The 22,304-nt window shown below is 49.0% G+C and overlaps 2 protein-coding genes and 1 pseudogene across 2 annotated transcripts in view; 2 read left to right on the plus strand and 1 right to left on the minus strand.

The window, feature by feature from the left end:
• LOC139159223 (zinc finger protein 585A-like) overlaps positions 1-22,304 on the minus strand; it is a 53,495-nt gene that overhangs the window by 12,671 nt on the left and 18,520 nt on the right. The window contains exons 6-8 of the mRNA XM_070736570.1: positions 19,452-19,575; positions 18,702-18,782; positions 18,120-18,290 (exon numbers count right to left, since the gene is read on the minus strand). Coding sequence (XP_070592671.1) covers positions 18,120-18,290; positions 18,702-18,782; positions 19,452-19,575 — 376 coding nt within the window. The remainder of the gene's footprint in view (positions 1-18,119; positions 18,291-18,701; positions 18,783-19,451; positions 19,576-22,304) is intronic.
• Positions 3,169-4,795, plus strand: LOC139159858 (CD82 antigen pseudogene; annotated as a pseudogene).
• On the plus strand, positions 12,348-13,064 carry LOC139159859 (CD82 antigen-like). The gene has a single exon (XM_070737285.1). It carries the CDS (start codon positions 12,348-12,350, stop codon positions 13,062-13,064), a length of 717 nt encoding a protein of 238 aa, XP_070593386.1.

Consider the following 22,304-nt stretch of genomic DNA (forward strand, 5'->3'; position numbering starts at 1 on the left):
CAGAAGGAAAAGGGAGGACATGATCGAAACATTTAAATATATTAAAGGGTTAAATAAGGTCCAGGAGGGAAGTGTTTTTAATAGGAAAGTGAACACAAGAACAAGGGAACACAATCTGAAGTTAGTTGGGGGAAAGATCAAAAGCAACATGAGAAAATATTATTTTACTGAAAGAGTAGTAGATCCTTGGAACAAACTTCCAGCAGATGTGGTAGATAAATCCACAGTAACTGAATTTAAACATGCCTGGGATAAACATATATCCATCCTAAGATAAAATACAGAAAATAGTATAAGGGTAGACTAGATGGACCAGGAGGTCTTTTTCTGCCGTCAGACTTCTATGTTTCTATGTTTCCAACAGTTGCTGGAACTGGGCATGGCTTATAACATGTGCTCAGTGATCCCACCACCAGACAATCAATCATACCCCACCACCAGTTGGGGGTATTTCTTGTATAATTCATTTAAACCCAAGAGTTCATGAAGTCTTTCCTGATACGTTTTATGCTTAAGACCTTCCACCATTCTTGTGGCCTGTCTTTGGACCCGTTCAATTTTGCAAATATCTTTTTGTAGGTGAGGTCTCCAGAACTGAACACAGTGTGGTCTCACCAGCGCTCATATACAGCGGGATCAAAATCTCCTTCTTTCTGCTTGTTATACCTCTAGCTATGCAGTCAAGCATTCTACTTGATTTCCTTACCGCCTGACTGCACTGTTCACCTATTTTGAGACTAGAATTCTAACAAATAAACAAATAATACAGTAACACACACACACCCCGGGAGTTCTGCTGTAATTCTGAACACTTGCTATGCGACCGGTTGTAAGTCGAGGACTATCCATATTTCATTTTAAAACCACTGGGGGTCAGAGGCTCATCCATTCTGTTCCCCCATTTACACAAATAGCACTGGGATTGTACATTTTGGAACAAGAAGCGAAGAACATGGATCAAGAGATGTTTTGCTCATCTCGCATGAATTGTAAGCATGTCGTTTTGAGTTTCACCATGCTTCTGAGTCTTTCTCCTTAGTCCAAGTGCTGCTGCAACCACACTCTTTAATTCCCCCCCCCCCAAATTTTATGTTACAAACAACAATAAAACATGACAAAGTGTCAAAACCATAATTACAGAATTATATAATAAACCGTTTTTGATTTCCAGGTCATTGGATTCATAAGAAATTATACAGTTCCATGAGTCCTTATGAAGAATTCCTTTCGCCAGAAATAAAGATTCATATACATTCTGCAAACATACAAAATATAACATATACTGGAACTGTAGTCCTACCCTTTGAAGCGAACCTATTATTTTTCCTTCCTGGATCACCTGCTCTTTAGGTTATTTGGAGTACAGCGATCCCTCGATTTTCGCGATCTCAATCTTTGCGAAACGCTATATCGCGATTTTTCCACCCGATGACATCACTCCTTTCCTTTCTCATCTTTCTTTCTCTCTCTCTTTCTCTATCTTGCTTCTTCCTCTCTCACACTCTCTTCCTCCCTCTCTCATCTCTTTCTTTCCTTCTCTCTCTTTCTCTATCTCTCCCCCTCTTGCTCTCGAGCAGCCGGGCGGGCGGGTGAACGGGCAAGCGGCAAGCGAGCAGCCGGGCGGGCGGGTGAACGGGCAAGCGGCAAGCGAGCAGCCGGGCGGGCGGGTGATGGGCAAGCGGCAAGCGATCTTGGGGTTTCCCCTTTGCCTGGGCGGCGGGAAGACCCAGGGAAGGTTCCTTCGGCCGCCCAGCAGCTGATCTGCTCCGCAGCGCGGCAGCAGCGAGGAGCCGAAGATGGGGTTTCCCCTTTGCCTGGGCAACGGGGAAACCCCATCTTCGGCTCCTTGCTGCTGCCGTGCTGCGGAGCAGATCAGCTGCTGGGCGGCCGAAGGAACCTTCCCTGGGTGCCGCCCGCCGCCCACGCAAACTCCACCATCTGCGCATGTGCGGCCATGAAAAAAAGGGGGCGCATGCGCAGATGGTGTTTTTACTTCCGCAACCCTACATCGCAAAAAATTGATTAGCGTGAGGGGTCTTGGAACGGAACCCTCGCGATACTCGAGGGATCACTGTATTCCCAAAGAATCTTTTAACCTTTCTTGTAAATACCATTCTGTCAGAGTGAATGGACGTATCGCTACGTCCAACTCTGTCTGTGTAAAGTATTACACTCTTTAAATTTTAACCCACGTGGTTGTTTTGGCTTTTGTCATTAATGGATTAATCTGTAGATTAATAGATTAATCGATTAATTTTATTCTGTATGCCGCCCTGAGTCCATTATTTATTTATTTATTATTAGAGTTGAAAGGGACCTTAGAGGTCATCAAGTTCAACCCCCTGCCTGAGCAGGAAATCCTACAGCACCCCAGCAAAATGGCAGTCCAATTTCCTCTTGAAAGTGTCCAAAGATGGGGAGTCCACAACCTCCATTGGCAGGCCGTTCCACTGGTTGATCGCTCTCACTGTCAGGAAATTCTTTCTTATCTCCAGGTTGAATCTTTCCTTGGTCAGTTTCCAACCGTTGTTCCTCATCCTGCCCTCTGGTGCCCTGGAAAACAGTGTGTCTCCCTCCTCTCTGTGGCAACCCCTCAAGTACCTGTATACAGCTATCATGTCCCCCCTAGCCCTTCTTTTTACTAGACTATCCATGCCCAGTTCCAGCAACCTTTCCTCGTATGACCTGGTCTCTAGTCCCTTTATCATTTTAGTTGCTCTTTTCTGCACCCTCTCTAGAGTCTCTATATCTTTTTTGAAGTGTGGGGACCAGAACTGGATGCAATACTCCAGGTGCGGTCTGACCAGGGCCTTATAGAGTGGTATTGTTGTGAGCCGCCCCGAGTCTTCGGAGAGGGGCGGCATACAAATCTAAGTAATAAATAAATAAATAAATTATTACCTCTCTGGTCTTGGAGTGTATCCCCCTGTTCAGGCAACTTAGGGTTGTGTTGGCTTTTTTAGCCGCTGCTACACATTGCTGGCCCATGTTTAGCTGGTTATCCACTAAGACTCCAAGATCCCTTTCACAGTCACTCATGGTGAGTGTGGTTTCGCCTAATTTGTATGCATGTTTTGGGTTTTTTTTGCCTAGGTGCAGGATTTTACTCTTCTCTACATTGAACTTCATTTTGTTCGTTTTGGCCCACTGTACAAGTCTCTCTAGGAGAAGAGAAGCCTATATATTTAATTAGTTAATAAATAAATAAGGCGACATACAATTCTTCCATTCTGTTTGTGGACTCTTTTTTTTTTTTCAGTTGAATGTTCTGAGTTCTAAACAGAAGCCCCAAGATTCTGTTCAAAGGGAGAAGATGGACGTGAAATATTGCTGTAAGAGAGTCGCCCTCTACTTGTTCTTCTTCTTCAATCACCTGTTCTTTATCTTGGGGGCGCTGGTGGTTGGGATCGGAACCTGGATTTTAATTGACCAAAAGACCTTCTCTCCCATCCTGCAGACCACGGCACCCTCGTTCCAAGTTGGGATCTACCTCTTCATCGCCGTGGGTGCCGTCACGATGGTGCTTGGCTTCCTGGGATGCCTAGGGTCCGCCTGTGACATAAAGTGTGCCCTTGGCCTCTACTTCACCTGCCTGGTGCTCATCCTCTTGGCCCAGGTCACCGCTGGTCTGATGATCTACTTCCAACAGAACTCACTGAAAACCAGGATGCCCGAGGTGGTGGTCGATCTCTTCCACTCATATAACCCTTCCAATGATACGAACCGGGTCCTCGATATCGCCTGGGACTTTGTCCAGTTAAAGTTCTCCTGCTGTGGCTGGAGCGGACCCGAAGACTGGCAACTCAACAAAATCCTTTGGGCAAGCAACATGAGCTTCTACCCTTGCTCTTGCAGCAACCAGACGAAGGACCTCTCGATAGGGATAGGGTTCTGCCCTGTGGGAACCCAACCGAACGCCACCGCCGTGGCCGACTGGCCCGTGAAGAAGAACGGGTGTTGGATGGGCGTGGAGAACTGGCTGCAGGAAAATGTCAACATCTTCCTCGGGGTCTCCATAGGAGTGGTCATCATCGAGGTGCTGGGGATAGGGCACGCCCTCTGCCTCTGCAGCGGCAAAGCGATCCTATAATGAAGACGACGACCCTGCCTGGAGCCTAGGCGCGATCCACGAGGCCATTGGATTCCTGGCTCCAGGCGGTGCTTGGCAGTCCCTGCTGACGCAAAAGCCCAACAGCTCTTCCCCTACTTACCTTGCTCCTTCCAGATGCAAATGTTCTGAACGGCCGGGCTTTTAGGTTTTATTCACCGCCGTAAGATCATTTAGGATGCTCCGTACGTCTTTCAGACACCCCTTTCGGTGGGTTCGTACCCTCTTTCCTTCTGCGCCGTTTGGATCAAGTTGGGAGACCTGAATGGTGGACCTCTTCCGCAGATATTCCTACCTGAAGCTGGTTCATCCATTCTCAAATTATTCAGACCCGCTGTTGAGGCAGGGCTTCCTCAAAATCCGAGGGGAAGCGTTTTCCGTCTAACTTGCCCCATTACTCCAATCTTTGGGGAAAAAATAAAGATTGTATCGGCTGTACGACTTTCTTTCCCTTCCTGTTAGTGTTTGGGATATCCATCAGGTCAAAGGTCAGGTAAACTTCAAAGGAGGCCTTTGGATCAGTGTTTCCCAACCTTGGCAACTTGAAGATATTTGGACTTCAACTCCCAGAATTCCCCAGGTAGCATTCGCTTTGGATCACGGGGTGGGGTGTCGAGTTTTCCTCTTCCTGGGTTTGTTTTGTTTGTTCATTTGAAGGCAGTTTATTTTGCAGTTCTTGACTTACAATCTTTAGTTTAGTTATCAAAGTTTCTATGATACTAAAATGAACCAGCAATGTGCAGCAACGACTAAAAAAGCCAACACAATCTTAAGCTGCATCAACAGGGGGATACACTCCAAGACTAAGGAGGTATTAATACCACTCTATAATGTATAGTCTGGAGGACAGAAGGAAAAGGGGGGACATGATCGAAACATTTAAATATGTTAAAGGGTTAGATAAGGTCCAGGAGGGAAGTGTTTTTAATAGGAAAGTGAACACAAGAACAAGGGGACACAATCTGAAGTTAGTTGGGGGAAAGATCAAAAGCAACGTGAGAAAATATTATTTCACTGAAAGAGTAGTAGATCCTTGGAACAAACTTCCAGCAGACGTGGTTGGTAAATCCACAGTAACTGAATTTAAATATGCCTGGGATAAACATATATCCATTGTAAGATAAAATACTAAATAGGATAAATAAATTTAAAAAACCAAAATAAAACCAGAATAAAACCCTGTATCTCTCTCTCTCTCTCTCTCCCTCTAAATTTGCCATCAAGAATATTCATAACATATTACACTGTTTCTCAACCTTGGCCAGCTCTTTTTAAGACTGATGGACTTCAACTCCTACCGTGTTTCCCCGAAAACAAGACAGTCTTATATTAATTTTTGCTCCAAAAGTTGTGCTATGTCTTATTTTCGGGGGGGGGGGGGGGGTGTTGCCTTATATTTCTCAAATAAGACAAATTCACAGGCAGAAAAGCTGACACCCCCCAGTATGGCACACACACACACACAAACGACGGCACTTATATGGTACAACAGTATACTCCCGCTATTGCAGCTTCCGGCCACCAGAGGAACTACAGTCTACGCACTGTAGTGGAGACTGTAATGGCGGTGAGACAGCAGCAGACTGATGGAAGGGGCCAGCAGGGAACGCCACATTATTATGGTACCGCTATGGAAGGGGCCAGCAGGGGACCCCACATTATTACGGTACCGCTATGGAAGGGGCCAGCAGGAGACGCCACATTATTACGGTACCGCTATAAACAGCTTTGAATGGTACCGTATGTTTTTCCACCGTACCGTATGTAAACTTGACTACGCCTTATTTTCGGGGGGGGGGGGTGCTTTATATTAGCAAATTCTGCAAAACCTCTGACATGCCTTACTTTTGGGGTATGTCTTATTTTCGGGGAAACAGGGTAGAGGAGACTAATGACACACTTGCATTTATGATGACCTAGAATTGCGATTATACCGTATTTTTCGCTCCATAAGACGCAGTTTTTTTCCTCCCAAAGTAGGATGAAAAATCAGCCTCGTCTTATGGAGCGAAGATGCAGGCAGGGGGGGGGGGGAGGCTGCGAATTCGGAAGCGCCATCCCGCCGGCTGGCTGGCTAGCTGCTGCCTGGCCCACCGTTCCCCGTAAGCTACGCCCGTGAGCAGGCGTGCACCCCCAAATACACCCGAGCGCCCTTTTCCACGGGCGCGTGCTCCCCATCCCCCTGCCAGCCCGCGGGGAGGTGGGCGGGGGCGGGCTTCTCCACGCTGCCCTATTGCCCGCCCGAACCGCCTCCTCTGCCACCTCCTGCGTTTGGGCGCGATCTGCCTCCTCTCCAACGTCGCTGCCTTCTGCCTTGGGGCGCGATTCGCCCCCTCTCCTCCTCCGCCGCCGCCGCCTTCTGCCTTGGGGCGCGATTCGCCCCCTCTCCTCCTCCGCCGCCCCCTGCCTTGGGTGAGCAATCCGGGACAGGGTGGCTTTATGCCATGAAGAGAAAACGGCCGACTTTTCCCTGCTGCCGGAGCCGTTTCCTCTTCATGGCGCAAAGCCACACAGTCCCCGGACTCCGGGATTGCTCGCCCAAGGCAGGAAGCGGCGGAGGAGGAGAGGGGGCGGATCGCGCCCCAAGGCAGAAGGCGGCGGCGGCGGAGGAGAGGGGGCGAATCGCGCCCCAAGGCAGAAGGCAGCCATCTGCCCAGACAGAAAGGAAACAAGAGAGAGAAAGTGAGAAGAAGAGAGAGAAAGAGGGGGGGAGCGAGAGAAAGAGAGAGGGGGAGAGAGAGAAAGAGAGGGAGAGGGAGAAAGAGAGTGGGAGAGGGGGGGAGAGATAGCAAGAGAGAGAGAGAAAGAGAGAGGGAAAGGGGGAGAGAGGGGGGAGAGAAAGAGAGAGGGAGGGGAGAGAGAGGAGATAAAGAAAGAGGAGAGAGAGAAAGGAAGAGAAAGAAAGAAAGAGGGATAGAAGAGAGAGAGAGTGAGAGATGCTCAGTGAGCCTTTCTTTGAAGTTGCCTTTCTTTCTTTCTTTCTTTCTTTCTTTCCTTCTTTCTTTTTCTCTCTTGCTCTCTTGCTCTTTCATTCTTTTTTCTTTCTCTTGCTTTCTTTCTCTCCTTCCTTCCCTCATTCCATTTCTTTCATTCCCCCTCTCTATTTTTATTTCTCTTTCATTTTCTTTCTTTCTCTCTTTCTTGCTTTCTTTCTTGCTCTTTTTCTTTCTCTCTTTTACCTTCCCTTCCTCTATTTCTTCTTTTCTTTCTCCTTCCTACCTTCTTCCCTCCCTTCCTTCAGTCCTTCCTCTCTTACTCTCCCCTTTCATAAGTTTCCTTGCTTCCTTCCTCTGTTCCCTGTCCCTTCCCCCTTTCTTCTTTCTTTCCTTCCTTTCCTTCCTTTCCTCCCTCCATTTCTTGCTTTCCTTTTCCTTCCTCCCTTCTTCCCTCCCTCACTCCCTTCTTTCACTCCTTCCTCTCTTCCTCTCCCTTTTTGGCTCAAAATATTTTTTTTCTATTTTCCTCCTCTAAAATCTAGGTGCGTCTTATCAGCAGGTGCGTCTTATAGAGCGAAAAATACGGTATATCAGAAAAGTCCAGATTTCAATTTTTATAGTGTGTGGTTTTAACTACTTTTCTCCACTGTTCAACAGCAAGGCCTTAGGGCAGTGATGGTGACCCTATGCCACAGGTGGCACACAGGGCAATATCTGCTGGCACACGAGCTGTTGCCCTAGCTCAGCTCCAACAGGCATGTGTATGCTGGCCAGCTGATTTTTGGCTCCGACAGAGGCTCTTGGAGGGCATTTTTAGCTTTCAGAGAGCCTCTGGGAGAACAGATGGGGGCATTTTTACCCTACCCCCAGCTCCAGGGAAGCCTTTGGAGCCTGGGGAAGACGAAACACAAGCCTACTGGGCCTACCAGAAGTTGGAAAATAGGCCATTTCCTGCCTCCAGAGGGCCTCCAGGGGGTGGGGGAAGCTGTTTTTCGTCCTCTCCAGGCACTGAATTATGGTTGTGGGCACTGGCATATGCGTGATAGCGGACGCCCACGCTCTTTCAGCACCCGAGGGAAAAAAGGTTCGCCATCACTCTCTGCCTTAGGAGTTTCCTCAATCCGAATGCTAAGAACCAACAGCATTCCATAAAACCTTACTAGTGAATCTTAAAGCTGGATTAGGAACTCAAAAGGGAGCTCAACTATCTGGAAAAATATTTTGACTTGAAGTAAGGAATTGAAAAGCCTAGGGTGCCATGATGAAGCTCCAGATCAGAGAAGGGGGAACCATGGCCCCTTTATGACTTGAGGACTTCAATTCCCAGAATCCCTGAGGCAGCATGGGGAAGGAAGGAAGGAAGGCCCCTTTATGACTTGAGGACTTCAACTCCCAGAATCCCTGAGGCAGCATGGGGAAGGAAGGCCACTTTATGACTTGAGGACTTCAACTCCCAGAATCCCTGAGGCAGCATGGGGAAGAAAGACCCCTTTATGACTTGCGGACTGCAACTCCCAGAATCCCTGAGGCAGCATGAGGAAGGAAGGCCACTTTATGACTTGAGGACTTCAACTCCCAGAATCCCTGAGGCAGCATGGGGAAGGAAGGCCACTTTATGACTTGAGGACTTCAACTCCCAGAATCCCTGAGGCAGCATGGGGAAGGAAGGCCACTTTATGACTTGAGGACTTCAACTCCCAGAATCCCTGAGGCAGCATGAGGAAGGAAGGCCACTTTATGACTTGAGGACTTCAACTCCCAGAATCCCTGAGGCAGCATGGGGAAGGAAGGCCACTTTATGACTTGAGGACTTCAACTCCCAGAATCCCTGAGGCAGCATGAGGAAGGAAGGCCACTTTATGACTTGAGGACTTCAACTCCCAGAATCCCTGAGGCAGCATGGGGAAGGAAGGCCACTTTATGACTTGAGGACTTCAACTCCCAGAATCCCTGAGGCAGCATGGGGAAGGAAGGCCACTTTATGACTTGAGGACTTCAACTCCCAGAATCCCTGAGGCAGCATGGGGAAGGAAGGCCACTTTATGACTTGAGGACTGCAACTCCCAGAATCCCTGAGGCAGCATGGGGAAGGAAGGCCACTTTATGACTTGCGGACTGCAACTCCCAGAATCCCTGAGGCAGCATGAGGAAGGAAGGCCACTTTATGACTTGAGGACTTCAACTCCCAGAATCCCTGAGGCAGCATGGGGAAGGAAGGCCACTTTATGACTTGAGGACTTCAACTCCCAGAATCCCTGAGGCAGCATGGGGAAGGAAGGCCACTTTATGACTTGCGGACTGCAACTCCCAGAATCCCTGAGGCAGCATGGGGAAGGAAGGCCACTTTATGACTTGAGGACTTCAACTCCCAGAATCCCTGAGGCAGCATGGGGAAGGAAGGCCACTTTATGACTTGAGGACTTCAACTCCCAGAATCCCTGAGGCAGCATGGGGAAGGAAGGCCACTTTATGACTTGAGGACTTCAACTCCCAGAATCCCTGAGGCAGCATGGGGAAGGAAGGCCACTTTATGACTTGAGGACTGCAACTCCCAGAATCCCTGAGGCAGCATGGGGAAGGAAGGCCACTTTATGACTTGCGGACTGCAACTCCCAGAATCCCTGAGGCAGCATGAGGAAGGAAGGCCACTTTATGACTTGAGGACTTCAACTCCCAGAATCCCTGAGGCAGCATGGGGAAGGAAGGCCACTTTATGACTTGAGGACTTCAACTCCCAGAATCCCTGAGGCAGCATGGGGAAGGAAGGCCACTTTATGACTTGAGGACTTCAACTCCCAGAATCCCTGAGGCAGCATGGGGAAGGAAGGCCACTTTATGACTTGAGGACTTCAACTCCCAGAATCCCTGAGGCAGCATGGGGAAGGAAGGCCACTTTATGACTTGCGGACTTCAACTCCCAGAATCCCTGAGGCAGCATGGGGAAGGAAGGCCACTTTATGACTTGCGGACTTCAACTCCCAGAATCCCTGAGGCAGCATGGGGAAGGAAGGCCACTTTATGACTTGAGGACTTCAACTCCCAGAATCCCTGAGGCAGCATGGGGAAGGAAGGCCACTTTATGACTTGAGGACTTCAACTCCCAGAATCCCTGAGGCAGCATGGGGAAGGAAGGCCACTTTATGACTTGAGGACTTCAACTCCCAGAATCCCTGAGGCAGCATGGGGAAGGAAGGCCACTTTATGACTTGAGGACTTCAACTCCCAGAATCCCTGAGGCAGCATGGGGAAGGAAGGCCACTTTATGACTTGAGGACTTCAACTCCCAGAATCCCTGAGGCAGCATGGGGAAGGAAGGCCACTTTATGACTTGAGGACTTCAACTCCCAGAATCCCTGAGGCAGCATGGGGAAGGAAGGCCACTTTATGACTTGAGGACTTCAACTCCCAGAATCCCTGAGGCAGCATGGGGAAGGAAGGCCCCTTTATGACTTGAGGACTTCAACTCCCAGAATCCCTGAGGCAGCATGGGGAAGGAAGGCCCCTTTATGACTTGAGGACTTTAACTCTCAGAATCCCTGAGGCAGCATGGGGAAGAAAGACCCCTTTATGACTTGCGGACTGCAACTCCCAGAATCCCTGAGGCAGCATGAGGAAGGAAGGCCACTTTATGACTTGAGGACTGCAACTCCCAGAATCCCTGAGGCAGCATGGGGAAGGAAGGCCACTTTATGACTTGAGGACTTCAACTCCCAGAATCCCTGAGGCAGCATGGGGAAGGAAGGCCACGTTATGACTTGAGGACTTCAACTCCCAGAATCCCTGAGGCAGCATGGGGAAGGAAGGCCACTTTATGACTTGAGGACTTCAACTCCCAGAATCCCTGAGGCAGCATGAGGAAGGAAGGCCACTTTATGACTTGAGGACTTCAACTCCCAGAATCCCTGAGGCAGCATGGGGAAGGAAGGCCACTTTATGACTTGAGGACTTCAACTCCCAGAATCCCTGAGGCAGCATGGGGAAGGAAGGCCACTTTATGACTTGAGGACTTCAACTCCCAGAATCCCTGAGGCAGCATGAGGAAGGAAGGCCACTTTATGACTTGAGGACTTCAACTCCCAGAATCCCTGAGGCAGCATGGGGAAGGAAGGCCACTTTATGACTTGAGGACTTCAACTCCCAGAATCCCTGAGGCAGCATGGGGAAGGAAGGCCACTTTATGACTTGAGGACTTCAACTCCCAGAATCCCTGAGGCAGCATGGGGAAGGAAGGCCACTTTATGACTTGAGGACTGCAACTCCCAGAATCCCTGAGGCAGCATGGGGAAGGAAGGCCACTTTATGACTTGCGGACTGCAACTCCCAGAATCCCTGAGGCAGCATGAGGAAGGAAGGCCACTTTATGACTTGAGGACTTCAACTCCCAGAATCCCTGAGGCAGCATGGGGAAGGAAGGCCACTTTATGACTTGAGGACTTCAACTCCCAGAATCCCTGAGGCAGCATGGGGAAGGAAGGCCACTTTATGACTTGAGGACTTCAACTCCCAGAATCCCTGAGGCAGCATGGGGAAGGAAGGCCACTTTATGACTTGAGGACTTCAACTCCCAGAATCCCTGAGGCAGCATGGGGAAGGAAGGCCACTTTATGACTTGCGGACTGCAACTCCCAGAATCCCTGAGGCAGCATGGGGAAGGAAGGCCACTTTATGACTTGCGGACTTCAACTCCCAGAATCCCTGAGGCAGCATGAGGAAGGAAGGCCACTTTATGACTTGAGGACTTCAACTCCCAGAATCCCTGAGGCAGCATGGGGAAGGAAGGCCACTTTATGACTTGAGGACTTCAACTCCCAGAATCCCTGAGGCAGCATGGGGAAGGAAGGCCACTTTATGACTTGAGGACTTCAACTCCCAGAATCCCTGAGGCAGCATGGGGAAGGAAGGCCACTTTATGACTTGAGGACTTCAACTCCCAGAATCCCTGAGGCAGCATGGGAGTTGAAGTCCACAAGTCATAAAAGGCCCATCATCCTCCACCCCTGCTAATCCTTCTGCTAAAGCCATTCCCGAAGCCAAAAGCCATATGGGGTTCTGCTCAAGTCTAAAGGTTAGATAGTAGACCGGACCTGGCTAGAGTGCCCTTGAGAGACAATGATATCATTGTCTAGGACGGCTTTTTTATGGTTCAGACCCCCTTGGAAACACAGGCAAGCTCTTCTGTTTGGTCGCCGTGTTCCTTTCCTTTGATGCTGAAGGTTCTGAATTCCGAAAAACCAACGATGGCGAATTGCTGCTTAAAATGCCTCAAGGGCTTGTTCATCTTCTTCAATGTCCTTCTGTTTCTCATGGGACTTTTAATATTCAGTGTAGGCCTCTGGGTTTTGATCACCAAGAGCGCCTACATCTCTATCCTGCAGTCTTTTTTTGAGTCTGTCAAAGCCCTGGTAGTAGTCTTCATAGGGATTGGCGCGGCCATGATGTTCCTCGGCTTATGGGGCAGCCTCGGGTTCTACTTTGGAGCCAAATTCGTTATGGTCGGCTACATCGTGCTCCTGCTCCTCATTGTCGCCGTGCACTTTTTCTCCGGCTTCTTTGTCTCCTCCCAAAACCAGCAGATGGAAGACAAACTCAAGAAGACCGCCCTCAACCTCATCTGGCACTATAACCCAACGGACAAAGCCAACCAGCACGGAGAGAAAACTTGGGATTATCTCCAGGTCCAACTGTCTTGTTGTGGCTGGACCGGGCCGGAAAATTGGGAAAACAACACTTTTTTCCAGCATAAAATGGGAACCTACCCATGCTCTTGTAGCATCCCCAGCACCAGCTTCCAACCAGCGCCGGGTGTCTGCAGGTTGAACACCGTTTCCCGTCATTCCGGGGTGAGTGACTGGCCCGTGAATAAACAGGGATGCGGTACGCGTGTCCAGAAGAGGTTGAAGAAGATAGTAGACGCCATTTCCCTCGTGTCCTTCATGGTGATCGCCTTCGAGGTTCTGGGAATCGGTCTTTCGTTTTACATTTGCACAGGCCGAAACGTGTGTGCTGTAGACCGCCGTTGAATCTCCCAAGTGGAAGATCGCCGCACTTAAAGGGACCGCTCCCCAGAGGGGGGGGGAAAAGCAAAAAAACTGAAAACAAAATTCCTTGTTTCCAGGTTTTCTTCAGGTTGTTCAGAGACGTCTTGGCATGGCTGATAGCTGATTTGTTGAACTCAAGCTACACCTTTTGGGCCTTCAGAGGTTCAAATGAAATTTCCAGTGTCTCTCACCCTTGAGCCTACTGGTTTGGACTTCTGAGAGTCGAGGTTCCCTCAGAAAAAGGGGAGTTCTGGGATCCTTACAGTGTATCTTAAAAGATTTCAAGACTTGGCTAACCGCCTCAACATTTGCCCAGTCATCCTTAGATATATGAGACCTTGAAACATTAACATCGGTTCTGAGGTACATATAATCTAATCCAGTGTTTCCCAACCTTGGCAACTTGAAGATATCTGGACTTCAACTCCCAGAATTCCCCAGCCAGCATTCGCTGGCTGGGGAATTCTGGGAGTTGAAGTCCAAATATCTTCAAGTTGCCAAGGTTGGGAAACACTGATCTAATCCACTGTTTCTCAACCTTTTATGAGGCGTGGACTTCAACTCCCAGAATTCCCCAGCCAATTCTGGGAGTTGAAGTCCACCCATCATGAAAAGGCCAGAGGTTGAGAAACACTGGTTAATTTTTAAGCTTTATTGATGATCATGACTGAGGACGATCCTTCTTTGTAAGACTCTAGCTTTCTCCCATTATCCAAGAAGTGAATACTATTGAATTTATGCAGAAGATCAATCCCACATTCAATTCCAGCCACAAAAAACCAGAACCCCTGCTGCCTTATTGGACTGTCTGCTCCCAAACGTGCTACAAAACCCCCTGAGGATTCAAGGGGCCTCCGTTTTTTCAATGACAACACGTGACACAAAGGAGCACCCGGTTGCTTTGTTCCTTGAAGAAACACATTGCCCTCAATAAACTTCATTCAAGCTCTTGAATCGGCTGCTGCCTTATTTCTCCACGTTGCTACAATAAAAATGTTACACGGTAAAAGACGACTCCGCCAAATCCTTCCCACCGCTATTCATCCCTTGATGAGGACGCGGAGCAGATCAAAGAGCCGCCCAGCCTTGCAAGTGGGATTCAAGGGTGAGTTTGCAGATGATTCCCCTGGATAGGCTGATCCAATGCCTTCTGGAGTGTGTGTGTGTGTGTGAGAGAGAGAGAGAGAGAGAGAGAGAAAGAGTCTCACACACACAACACATAGAGACACACTCACACAGAGAAAGAGAGAGAGAGAGAAACACACACAGAGAGATACAGAGACACCCAGAAACAGAGAGAGAGAGAGAGAGAGCGGGGCAAACAGGCAAAGATACACACAGAGAGACACACATACACACACTCATAGAGAGAGAGAGACAGACAAAGATACAGACACAGAGAGAGAGAGAGAGAGAGACAGGTACCTACAGAGAGAGAGAGAAATACAAATAGAGACACACAGAGAGAGACAATTAGAGAAACAGAGAGAGTGAAAGACACACACATACACACAGAGAGACAGAGACACACACAGAGACAGAGAGAAAGAGACAGAGAGACACACACAGAGACACATGGAGGCAGAGAGACAGACACACAAAGAGATACACACACACACACACAGACAGAGAGAGACAGACACACAGAGACAGACGGGCAGACACACACAGATTTAACAAGGATATGATCCACAAAAAGTGATAATGTACAGTGGTACCTCTACTTAAGAACGCCTCTATTTAAGAACTTTTCTAGATAAGAACTGAGTGTTCAAGATTTTTTTGCCTATTCTCAAGAATTATTTTCTACTTAAGAACCCGAGCCCAGAAAAATTTCCCAGGAAATTTGAGAGCGGCATGAAGGCCCAGCCAGTTTCCTGCCATTCCCCCTTTAATCCCGGCCATCTCGGGCTTTTCTGGGCTGCCAGAGGAGCCTTTCGGTGGCGCTTAAGGAGGCTTTGGCAGCCCAGAGCGAACGAAGCATTTTCCTTTCTCTGGGCGCTTAGAGAGGGAATAAACCTCTGCCAGCACCCAGAGAAAAGAAACTCTCCCTTCGCTCTGGGCAGCGACTGTCCTCCTCCTCTTCTTCCTTCTCCTCCCCCCACCCAAATTCTGAGCTTTTATTTCTTTCCTAATGCGTTTGCATGCATTATTTGCTTTTACATTGATTCCTATGGGAAAAATTGCGCTTCTGCTTACAAACTTTTCTACATAAGAACCTGGTCACGGAACGAATTCAGTTCTTAAGTAGAGGTACCACTGTATTTCTATATACAGTAATACCTCGTCTTACGAACTTAATTGGTGCCGGGAGGAGTTCGTAAGACGAAACATTGTTTCCCATAGGAATCAATGGAAAAGCGATTAATGCGTGCAAGCCCAAAAATCAGAAACCGGCCGCCACCACCGAAGGAGGCTTGAGCCTCCCGATCCTCCCCGCCCCTTTGCCATGCATGTCATCCTGCATGCAGGATGCCATGCAGTCAGGAAGGTCATCCTGCTCCCCCCCCAGCCAAAAACACGAAGGTGGTCTGCCGCAGCCCGCGGAGCAATGGGAAGCTGAAGCCGCCGGCGGTTTGAGCCTCCCTTTGCTGTATGCTGCTTCGCCCTGCCTGTTGTCCTGGGCGAAGTGCTGGGGGGAGGCAGTTAGGAAGGTTCTCCTGCTTCCCCCCCCCCAGCCAAAAACACAAAAGCGGTCTGCCGCCGCCTGCAGGGCAATGAGAAGCTGAAGCCGCCGGCGTTTGAGCTTCCCATTCCTCCATGCCACTTTGCCCTGCCTGTCATCCTGGCTCAAGTGGGCGGCGGCAGACCGCTTTTGTGTTTTTGGCTGGGGGGGGGAGCAGGAGGACCTTCCTAACTTCCTCCCCCCCAGTCGAAAACCCAAAGGCGGTCTGCCGCCTCCCGCTTGAGCCAGGAGGCAGGCAGGACGAAGTGCGTGGAGGAATGGGAAGCTCAAACGCCGGCGGCTTCAGCTTCCCATTCCTCCATGCACTGCGCCCTGCCTGTCCTCCTGGCTCAAGCGGGCGGCAGCACACCGCCTTTGGGTTTTCGGCTGGGGGAGAGGGAGTTAGGAAGGTCCTGCTGCTCGCCTGGTTACCTTGTGTGTGCTGCAGAACGGGACGAGCCGGCGATGCGCGCCCCACCTCCCCCACCCTGGCTGCGGGCCGTCCGCGCCGCTGCTCTGCTCGGTTGGCGGCCCTGGAGAGGCAGGAGCCGGGCGCTGGCCTGCTTTTTGTCCCCCACCACCGCCCGCTGGCTGTGAGCGCTCTGCCAGGCAGCTCCCCCCGCTCCGCGCCTCCTTTCTGTTTGCTTTGTCTCTGGGTCTGCGGAGGGAGGGAGGGAGGGAAGCAGAGCGGAGCGGCAGGCGAGGCGACCGCCTCTCCACTCACCAAGCGCCGCGGGGAAGGAGGGAGAGAGAAGCAGGCGGGCAGCAGCCGCGGCGGAGGCCAAGTCTCGCTCTGGGCTGTGCCCCCTCCGAGTGCTCACCGCCTCCGCCCAGGAAACCGGAGCATCCTTCCCCTCCACGCACTTCGCCCTGCCTGCCTCCTGGTTCAAGCGGTCTGCGGCAGACCGCCTTTGGGTTTTCAGCCGAAACCCAAAGGCGGTCTGCCGCCGCCCGCTTGAGCCACGGGGAAGGTTTTCAGCTGAAAACCCAAAGGCGGTCTGCAGCCGCCCGCTTGAGCAAGGAGGCAGGCAGGGCGAAGTGCGTGGAGGGGAAGGATGCTCCGGTTTCCCGGGCGGGGGCGGTGAACGCTCGGAGGGGGCACAGCCCGGAGCGAGACTTGGCCTCGGCTCATATCCCGAATTTGAGCTTGGGAGTAGAACAGAAATGTCTCTCCCCTCCTAGCTCGTATCTGGAAATACTCACATGTAGAGCAGCTCGTATCTAGAGGTACTACTGTGCAGGGGAACTGTGGCCTTTTTATGACTTGTGGACTTCAACTCCCAGAATTCCTGAGCCAGCCATGGTTGTAAATCAGATTGTTTTATTCTATTTATTTATTTATTGGACATATATGTCACCCTTCTCCAAGGACTCAGGGCCGTTCACAACGTAATTAGCCAGGCTGGCTCAGGAATTCTGGGAGTTGAAGTCCACAAGTCATAAAGGGGCCATTGGTCCTCATGGTGGCTCAGGAATTCTGGGAGTTGAAGTCCACAAGTCATAAAGGGGCCATTGGTTCTCATGGTGGCTCAGAAATTCTGGGAGTTGAGGTCTACAAGTCATAAAGGGACTATTGGTCCTCATGGTGGCTCAGGAATTCTGGGAGTTGAAGTCTACAAGTCATAAAAGGGCCATTGGTTCTCATGGTGGCTCAGGAATTCTGGGAGTTGAAGTCCACAAGTCATAAAGGGGCCATTGGTTCTCATGGTGGCTCAGGAATTCTGGGAGTTGAAGTCCACAAGTCATAAAGGGGCCATTGGTTCTCATGGTGGCTCAGAAATTCTGGGAGTTGAGGTCTACAAGTCATAAAGGGACTATTGGTCCTCATGGTGGCTCAGGAATTCTGGGAGTTGAGGTCTACAAGTCATAAAAGGGCCATTGGTTCTCATGGTGGCTCAGGAATTCTGGGAGTTGAGGTCTACAAGTCATAAAGGGGCCATTGGTTCTCATGGTGGCTCAGAAATTCTGGGAGTTGAGGTCTACAAGTCATAAAGGGACTATTGGTCTTCATGGTGGCTCAGGAATTCTGGGAGTTGAGGTCTACAAGTCATAAAAGGGCCATTGGTTCTCATGGTGGCTCAGGAATTCTGGGAGTTGAGGTCTACAAGTCATAAAGGGGCCATTGGTTCTCATGGTGGCTCAGAAATTCTGGGAGTTGAGGTCTACAAGTCATAAAGGGACTATTGGTCCTCATGGTGGCTCAGGAATTCTGGGAGTTGAAGTCCACAAGTCATAAAAGGGCCACTTCTGCTGTAGAGTAGGGAGGGAGAGGAGTAGAGAGAGAGGGAGAGAGAGAGAGCTTCCGGGGGGGAGGGGAGAAAACCTGGAACTAATTAAAACCACAAAAAGCCAGAGAAGCGAAAGGAGATTACTTGCTGCTTCATCTTTTCTTCCACCAGCTGTTCTTCTCTCTTCTTGGACCTTGGCATCACCCAGATGTTCGCAACGCCCTTCTTCTGCATCTGTCGTGTCGCTCTCTCCGCAGGGGGTCTCGCGTGGCTTCCCATCCAGATTGTTCTGCAACCCATCCCTGCCTGGAATCACTAAAACAAAAACACAGAAACTTCAGCCCCAAATTCATCCCTGGCAGGTGTCAAGTCGGTGCAGAAGTGGGTGATAAATTAACCATACTATCTATAGAACAGTGTTTCCCAACCTTGGCAACTTGGAAGATATTTGGACTTCAACTCCCAGAATTCCCCAGCCAGCAAACGCTGGCTGGAGAATTCTGGGAGTTGAAGTCCAGATATCTCCAAGTGGCCAAGGTTGGGAAACACTGCTGTAGAAGGCCTGATGTTTATGGGAACTTGGGAGGGGTGATTTTCACAAGGGGACAGATGCAGCCACAAAACGTTCTTTTGAGAGATTCAAGGGCATCCTATCCCAACCCACCTGGTGCTCCTTTTTCCCACCTCCCTTCCTCCCCGACCACAACATTCTCAACAGGTACCCACTTTCAATCAGGGCAACCTCGGAGGACTCGGCCTTCCTGGAAGCCTCTTCCTTTTCAACGGTCTCTTTCGCCGTCCTCTCTTCTGGAATATAAAATAGAAACAATTGTGTTAGGAGTGGGGGGAAAACAGTACTAAGACCTGTCCTTCTCCCTGCAATGACATAGATAAGTTCAGCTCCGGTCAAACCCACCCCCCCTATTGTAAATTGTGATCATGTGACCACTAGACCCTGCAAGTGACTATAAATGGAGGTCAGTTGAGTTGCCAAGCTGTGATCACGTGACCATGGGAGGTGGGGTGCATCACAACTTTGAAATCAGCTTGTGAGCAGCTTTGGGGAAAATCTATTGTAACTTTACACTGCCGTAAAGTGATTGGTCATAAATTGAGGACTACTTATATCATCAAAAGAATAGAATAGTTTTTGGAAATTCCGTTTTGCCCATTGGGCTGTTTTTCACACTCTGTGGCTTCAGGAAGATTTAACAGGGGGGAAAATGGACAAACCAGAAGTTCAGAAAAACGGACTTCCGGTTTGTCCATTGAGATGTTTTTTGCATGTCTTGTCCCCCTGTGACATCTGCAGTGAAGGTCAAAAAAAATTCAACATGGTGGTCATAATTGACGAATCCGCAAAGCAGGTGAGAAAGGGACAGGTTATTTGACCACGCAGCCGCCACTTTGAATTTTCTGAACTGCCCTCTGAAGATGCCACTATAAGTCAGCAGCAGGGACTTGAGAAGTTCTCACCCCAAACAGCAGATTTTCTGTCTTTCCTAGTGATTTTCCTGAACTTTGCTGTGGGCTGGCTTTCTGATGGAGTCTCCTTTGATGCAGGGAAATTAGAGGTTTGCCCTTTGAGCAGATGATCCACCTGGAACAGAGGGGAAAGGGAGAGGGTGAATTGAACGAATTTAAATTCAGTTACTGTGGATTTACCAACCACGTCTGCTGGAAGTTTGTTTCTCACGTTGCTTCTGATCTTTCCCCCATCTAACCTCAGATTGTGCCCCCTTGTTCTTGTGTTCACTTTCCTATTAAAAACACTTCCCCCCTGAACTTTATTTAACCCTTTAACATATTTAAATGCTTCGATCATGTCCCCCCATTCCCTTCTGTCCTCCAGACTATACATATTGAGTTCTTTCCTGATAAGTTTTATGCTGTATACACCGTTCCCTGTAGGCTGCGCACGCCTGTGCCAGCGCACCCCAAAACGCCCCCCGCGCACCCTTTTCCAAGGGCGCGCATAAAGCCGCGGCCGCCCCCCACACCTCTAGCCCCCCCGCACTTCTAGCCCCCTCGCGCCCCTGGCTACTCGCCGCTGCCCCCCGCCCGCCCGATCCCCCTCTCTTTCTCCTCCGCTGCAAGAGAGGCGGGGCAGGTGTTCTCACAGCGGGGGCCGGCGAAGGCGATTTACAATGTCGGATGCGTGGGCCGGCGTGCGCTCTCCCCATCCCCCTGCCAGCACGCCCGGAACATTCATAGTAAGAGCGAAGGGTTTTCTTATTTTGAATGTTCCGGGCGGGCTGGCAGGGAGATAGGGAGAGCGCGCGCCGGCCCACGCGTCCAACATTGTAAATCACTTTCGCCAGCCTCCGGAGAACGAGAGTGAGAGCGACAGAGCAAGATAGAGAGAAAGTGAGAAAGAGAGAGAGAGAGAAGGGAGAGAAAGAGATAGCAAGAGAGAGAGAACGAGAGAGAGAAAGAGTGAGAGAAAGAAAACAAGAGAGGGAAAGTGAGAAAAAGAGAGAGAGCAAGAGGGGGAGAGATAAAGAGAAAGAAAGAAAGAGATGAGAGAGGAAGGAAGAGAGTGTGAGAGAGGAAGAAAGCAAGATAGAGAAAGAGAGAGAAAGAAAGAAAGAAAGAGAGATGAGAGAGGAAGAAAGAGAGTGAGAGAGAGAAAGAAAGACAGAGAGAGAAGAGTGGAAGGAAGAGACAGAGATAAATGATAGAAAAAAGGGGAGAAAAAAAGAGAAATGAGAAAATGATTGAGGCAGAGAATGACAGTAAAGAGAGAGAAACAGAGAGAGAAGTGACTCTTGATTTAAAGCATATGGTAAAAGCACTTAAATAATAACAGAGAAAAAACCCAGCCCTCACCTGTTTTTATTAATAGTTTTGCTGGTTGTTTTAGTTTTAATAGTAATGGATTTTGGTTTTTTTAAATTATTAATTTCTTTTAATAAAAAAGAAGGGATTTATTTATTTATTTATTTATTTATTTATTCATACATACATACATACATACATACATACATACATACATACATACATACATACTTCTATGCCACCCAGTCCCAAAGGGACTGTTGCTCAGACACTATACTTTTCCGCCCACACTGAAAAAAAATTAGAGGGAACATTGGCTGTATATATTTATTTATTTATTTATTTATTGGATTTGTATGCCGCCCCTCTCCGCAGACTATATAAGCAATAAAAGCTGCGAAGTCAGTCAGATATCTTGGCACCCTGCCATAATTTATTTCTAATTCCATCAAGAAATAGGACATCCCCTATCTCCAATCTACAACACAGTCCTTTCAGCCGTTCCAAGGAGGCTCCACACCCATTTGCACCATTTGGGTGACCCTGAAGACACAGATAAACCTCTAGGTTCCTCAATGACTCTCTAAAAGAATGCAAATAACCAGCTGCCTGCAAGGAGTATAAATCCTTCCATTCCCCACCATCCAGTCAGAGCTGAGGAAGCTTCTTGGATAAGGAGCGAAACATCTTCAAAAAGAAAAAAAAAGTCCAGTTGCCTCTTGAAAAATTAAAAAAAACACACATTTGGGACTCTCAGCCCTTGCACATCTGTCAGGGTGTCCAGGGGGAAAGCGTTTTGAAATTCCCTGACTATTATTATTGTTATTTTTATTATTATTATTATTATTATTATTATTATTATTATTATTATTATTATTATTATTATTATTATTATTAAGAGTTGTATGCTGCCTCCCTCCAAAGACTCGGAGCGGCTCACAACAACAAAACACAGTACAAATCCAATGATTAAAAAACCATTTAAAACCCTTAATATAAAAACATTCATACATCCCAGACAAACCATACATAAAGCGGAAACGGCCCGGGATAATCTATTTCCACATGCCTGACGGCAGAGGTGGGTTTTAAGGAGTTTACAAAAGGCAAGGAGGGTGGAGGCAGTCCTGATCTCCGGGGGGAGTTGATTCCAGAGGGTCGGGGCCGCCACAGAGAAGGCTCTTCCCCTGGGTCCCACCAGACGACATTGTTTCTTCGACAGGACCCAGAGAAGGCCAACTCTGTGGGACCTAACTGGTCACTGGGATTCGTGCGGCAGAAGGCAGTCCTGGAGATATTCTGGTCCGATGGCATGAAGGGCTTTATAGGTCATAACCAACACTTTGAATTTCCCTGACATTTCCCTGTAACTTGCGATCTAGTTAAGGTGCGGTCATAGATGATGTCGTACCAAATGGCTAAGCCATGGAGAAATATCGGTAGCTGAGGAAGCAAGTTGTTCCCACAGTTATGCTCATTTTTGCTTGACTCTGCCAGGCAGCGCGATCCGTTTTTCTAAAAACATGATTTTTCCCTGACTTCTAAACATTT

The sequence above is a fragment of the Erythrolamprus reginae genome, chromosome 2, assembly GCF_031021105.1.
Source record: "Erythrolamprus reginae isolate rEryReg1 chromosome 2, rEryReg1.hap1, whole genome shotgun sequence".
NCBI classification, from domain to species: Eukaryota; Metazoa; Chordata; class Lepidosauria; order Squamata; family Dipsadidae; genus Erythrolamprus; species Erythrolamprus reginae.

What these genes read in the sequence shown, in the direction of transcription:
- LOC139159859 (XM_070737285.1), top strand. Translation starts at nt 12,348, where the DNA reads ATGGGACTTTTAATATTCAGTGTAGGCCTCTGGGTTTTGATCACCAAG.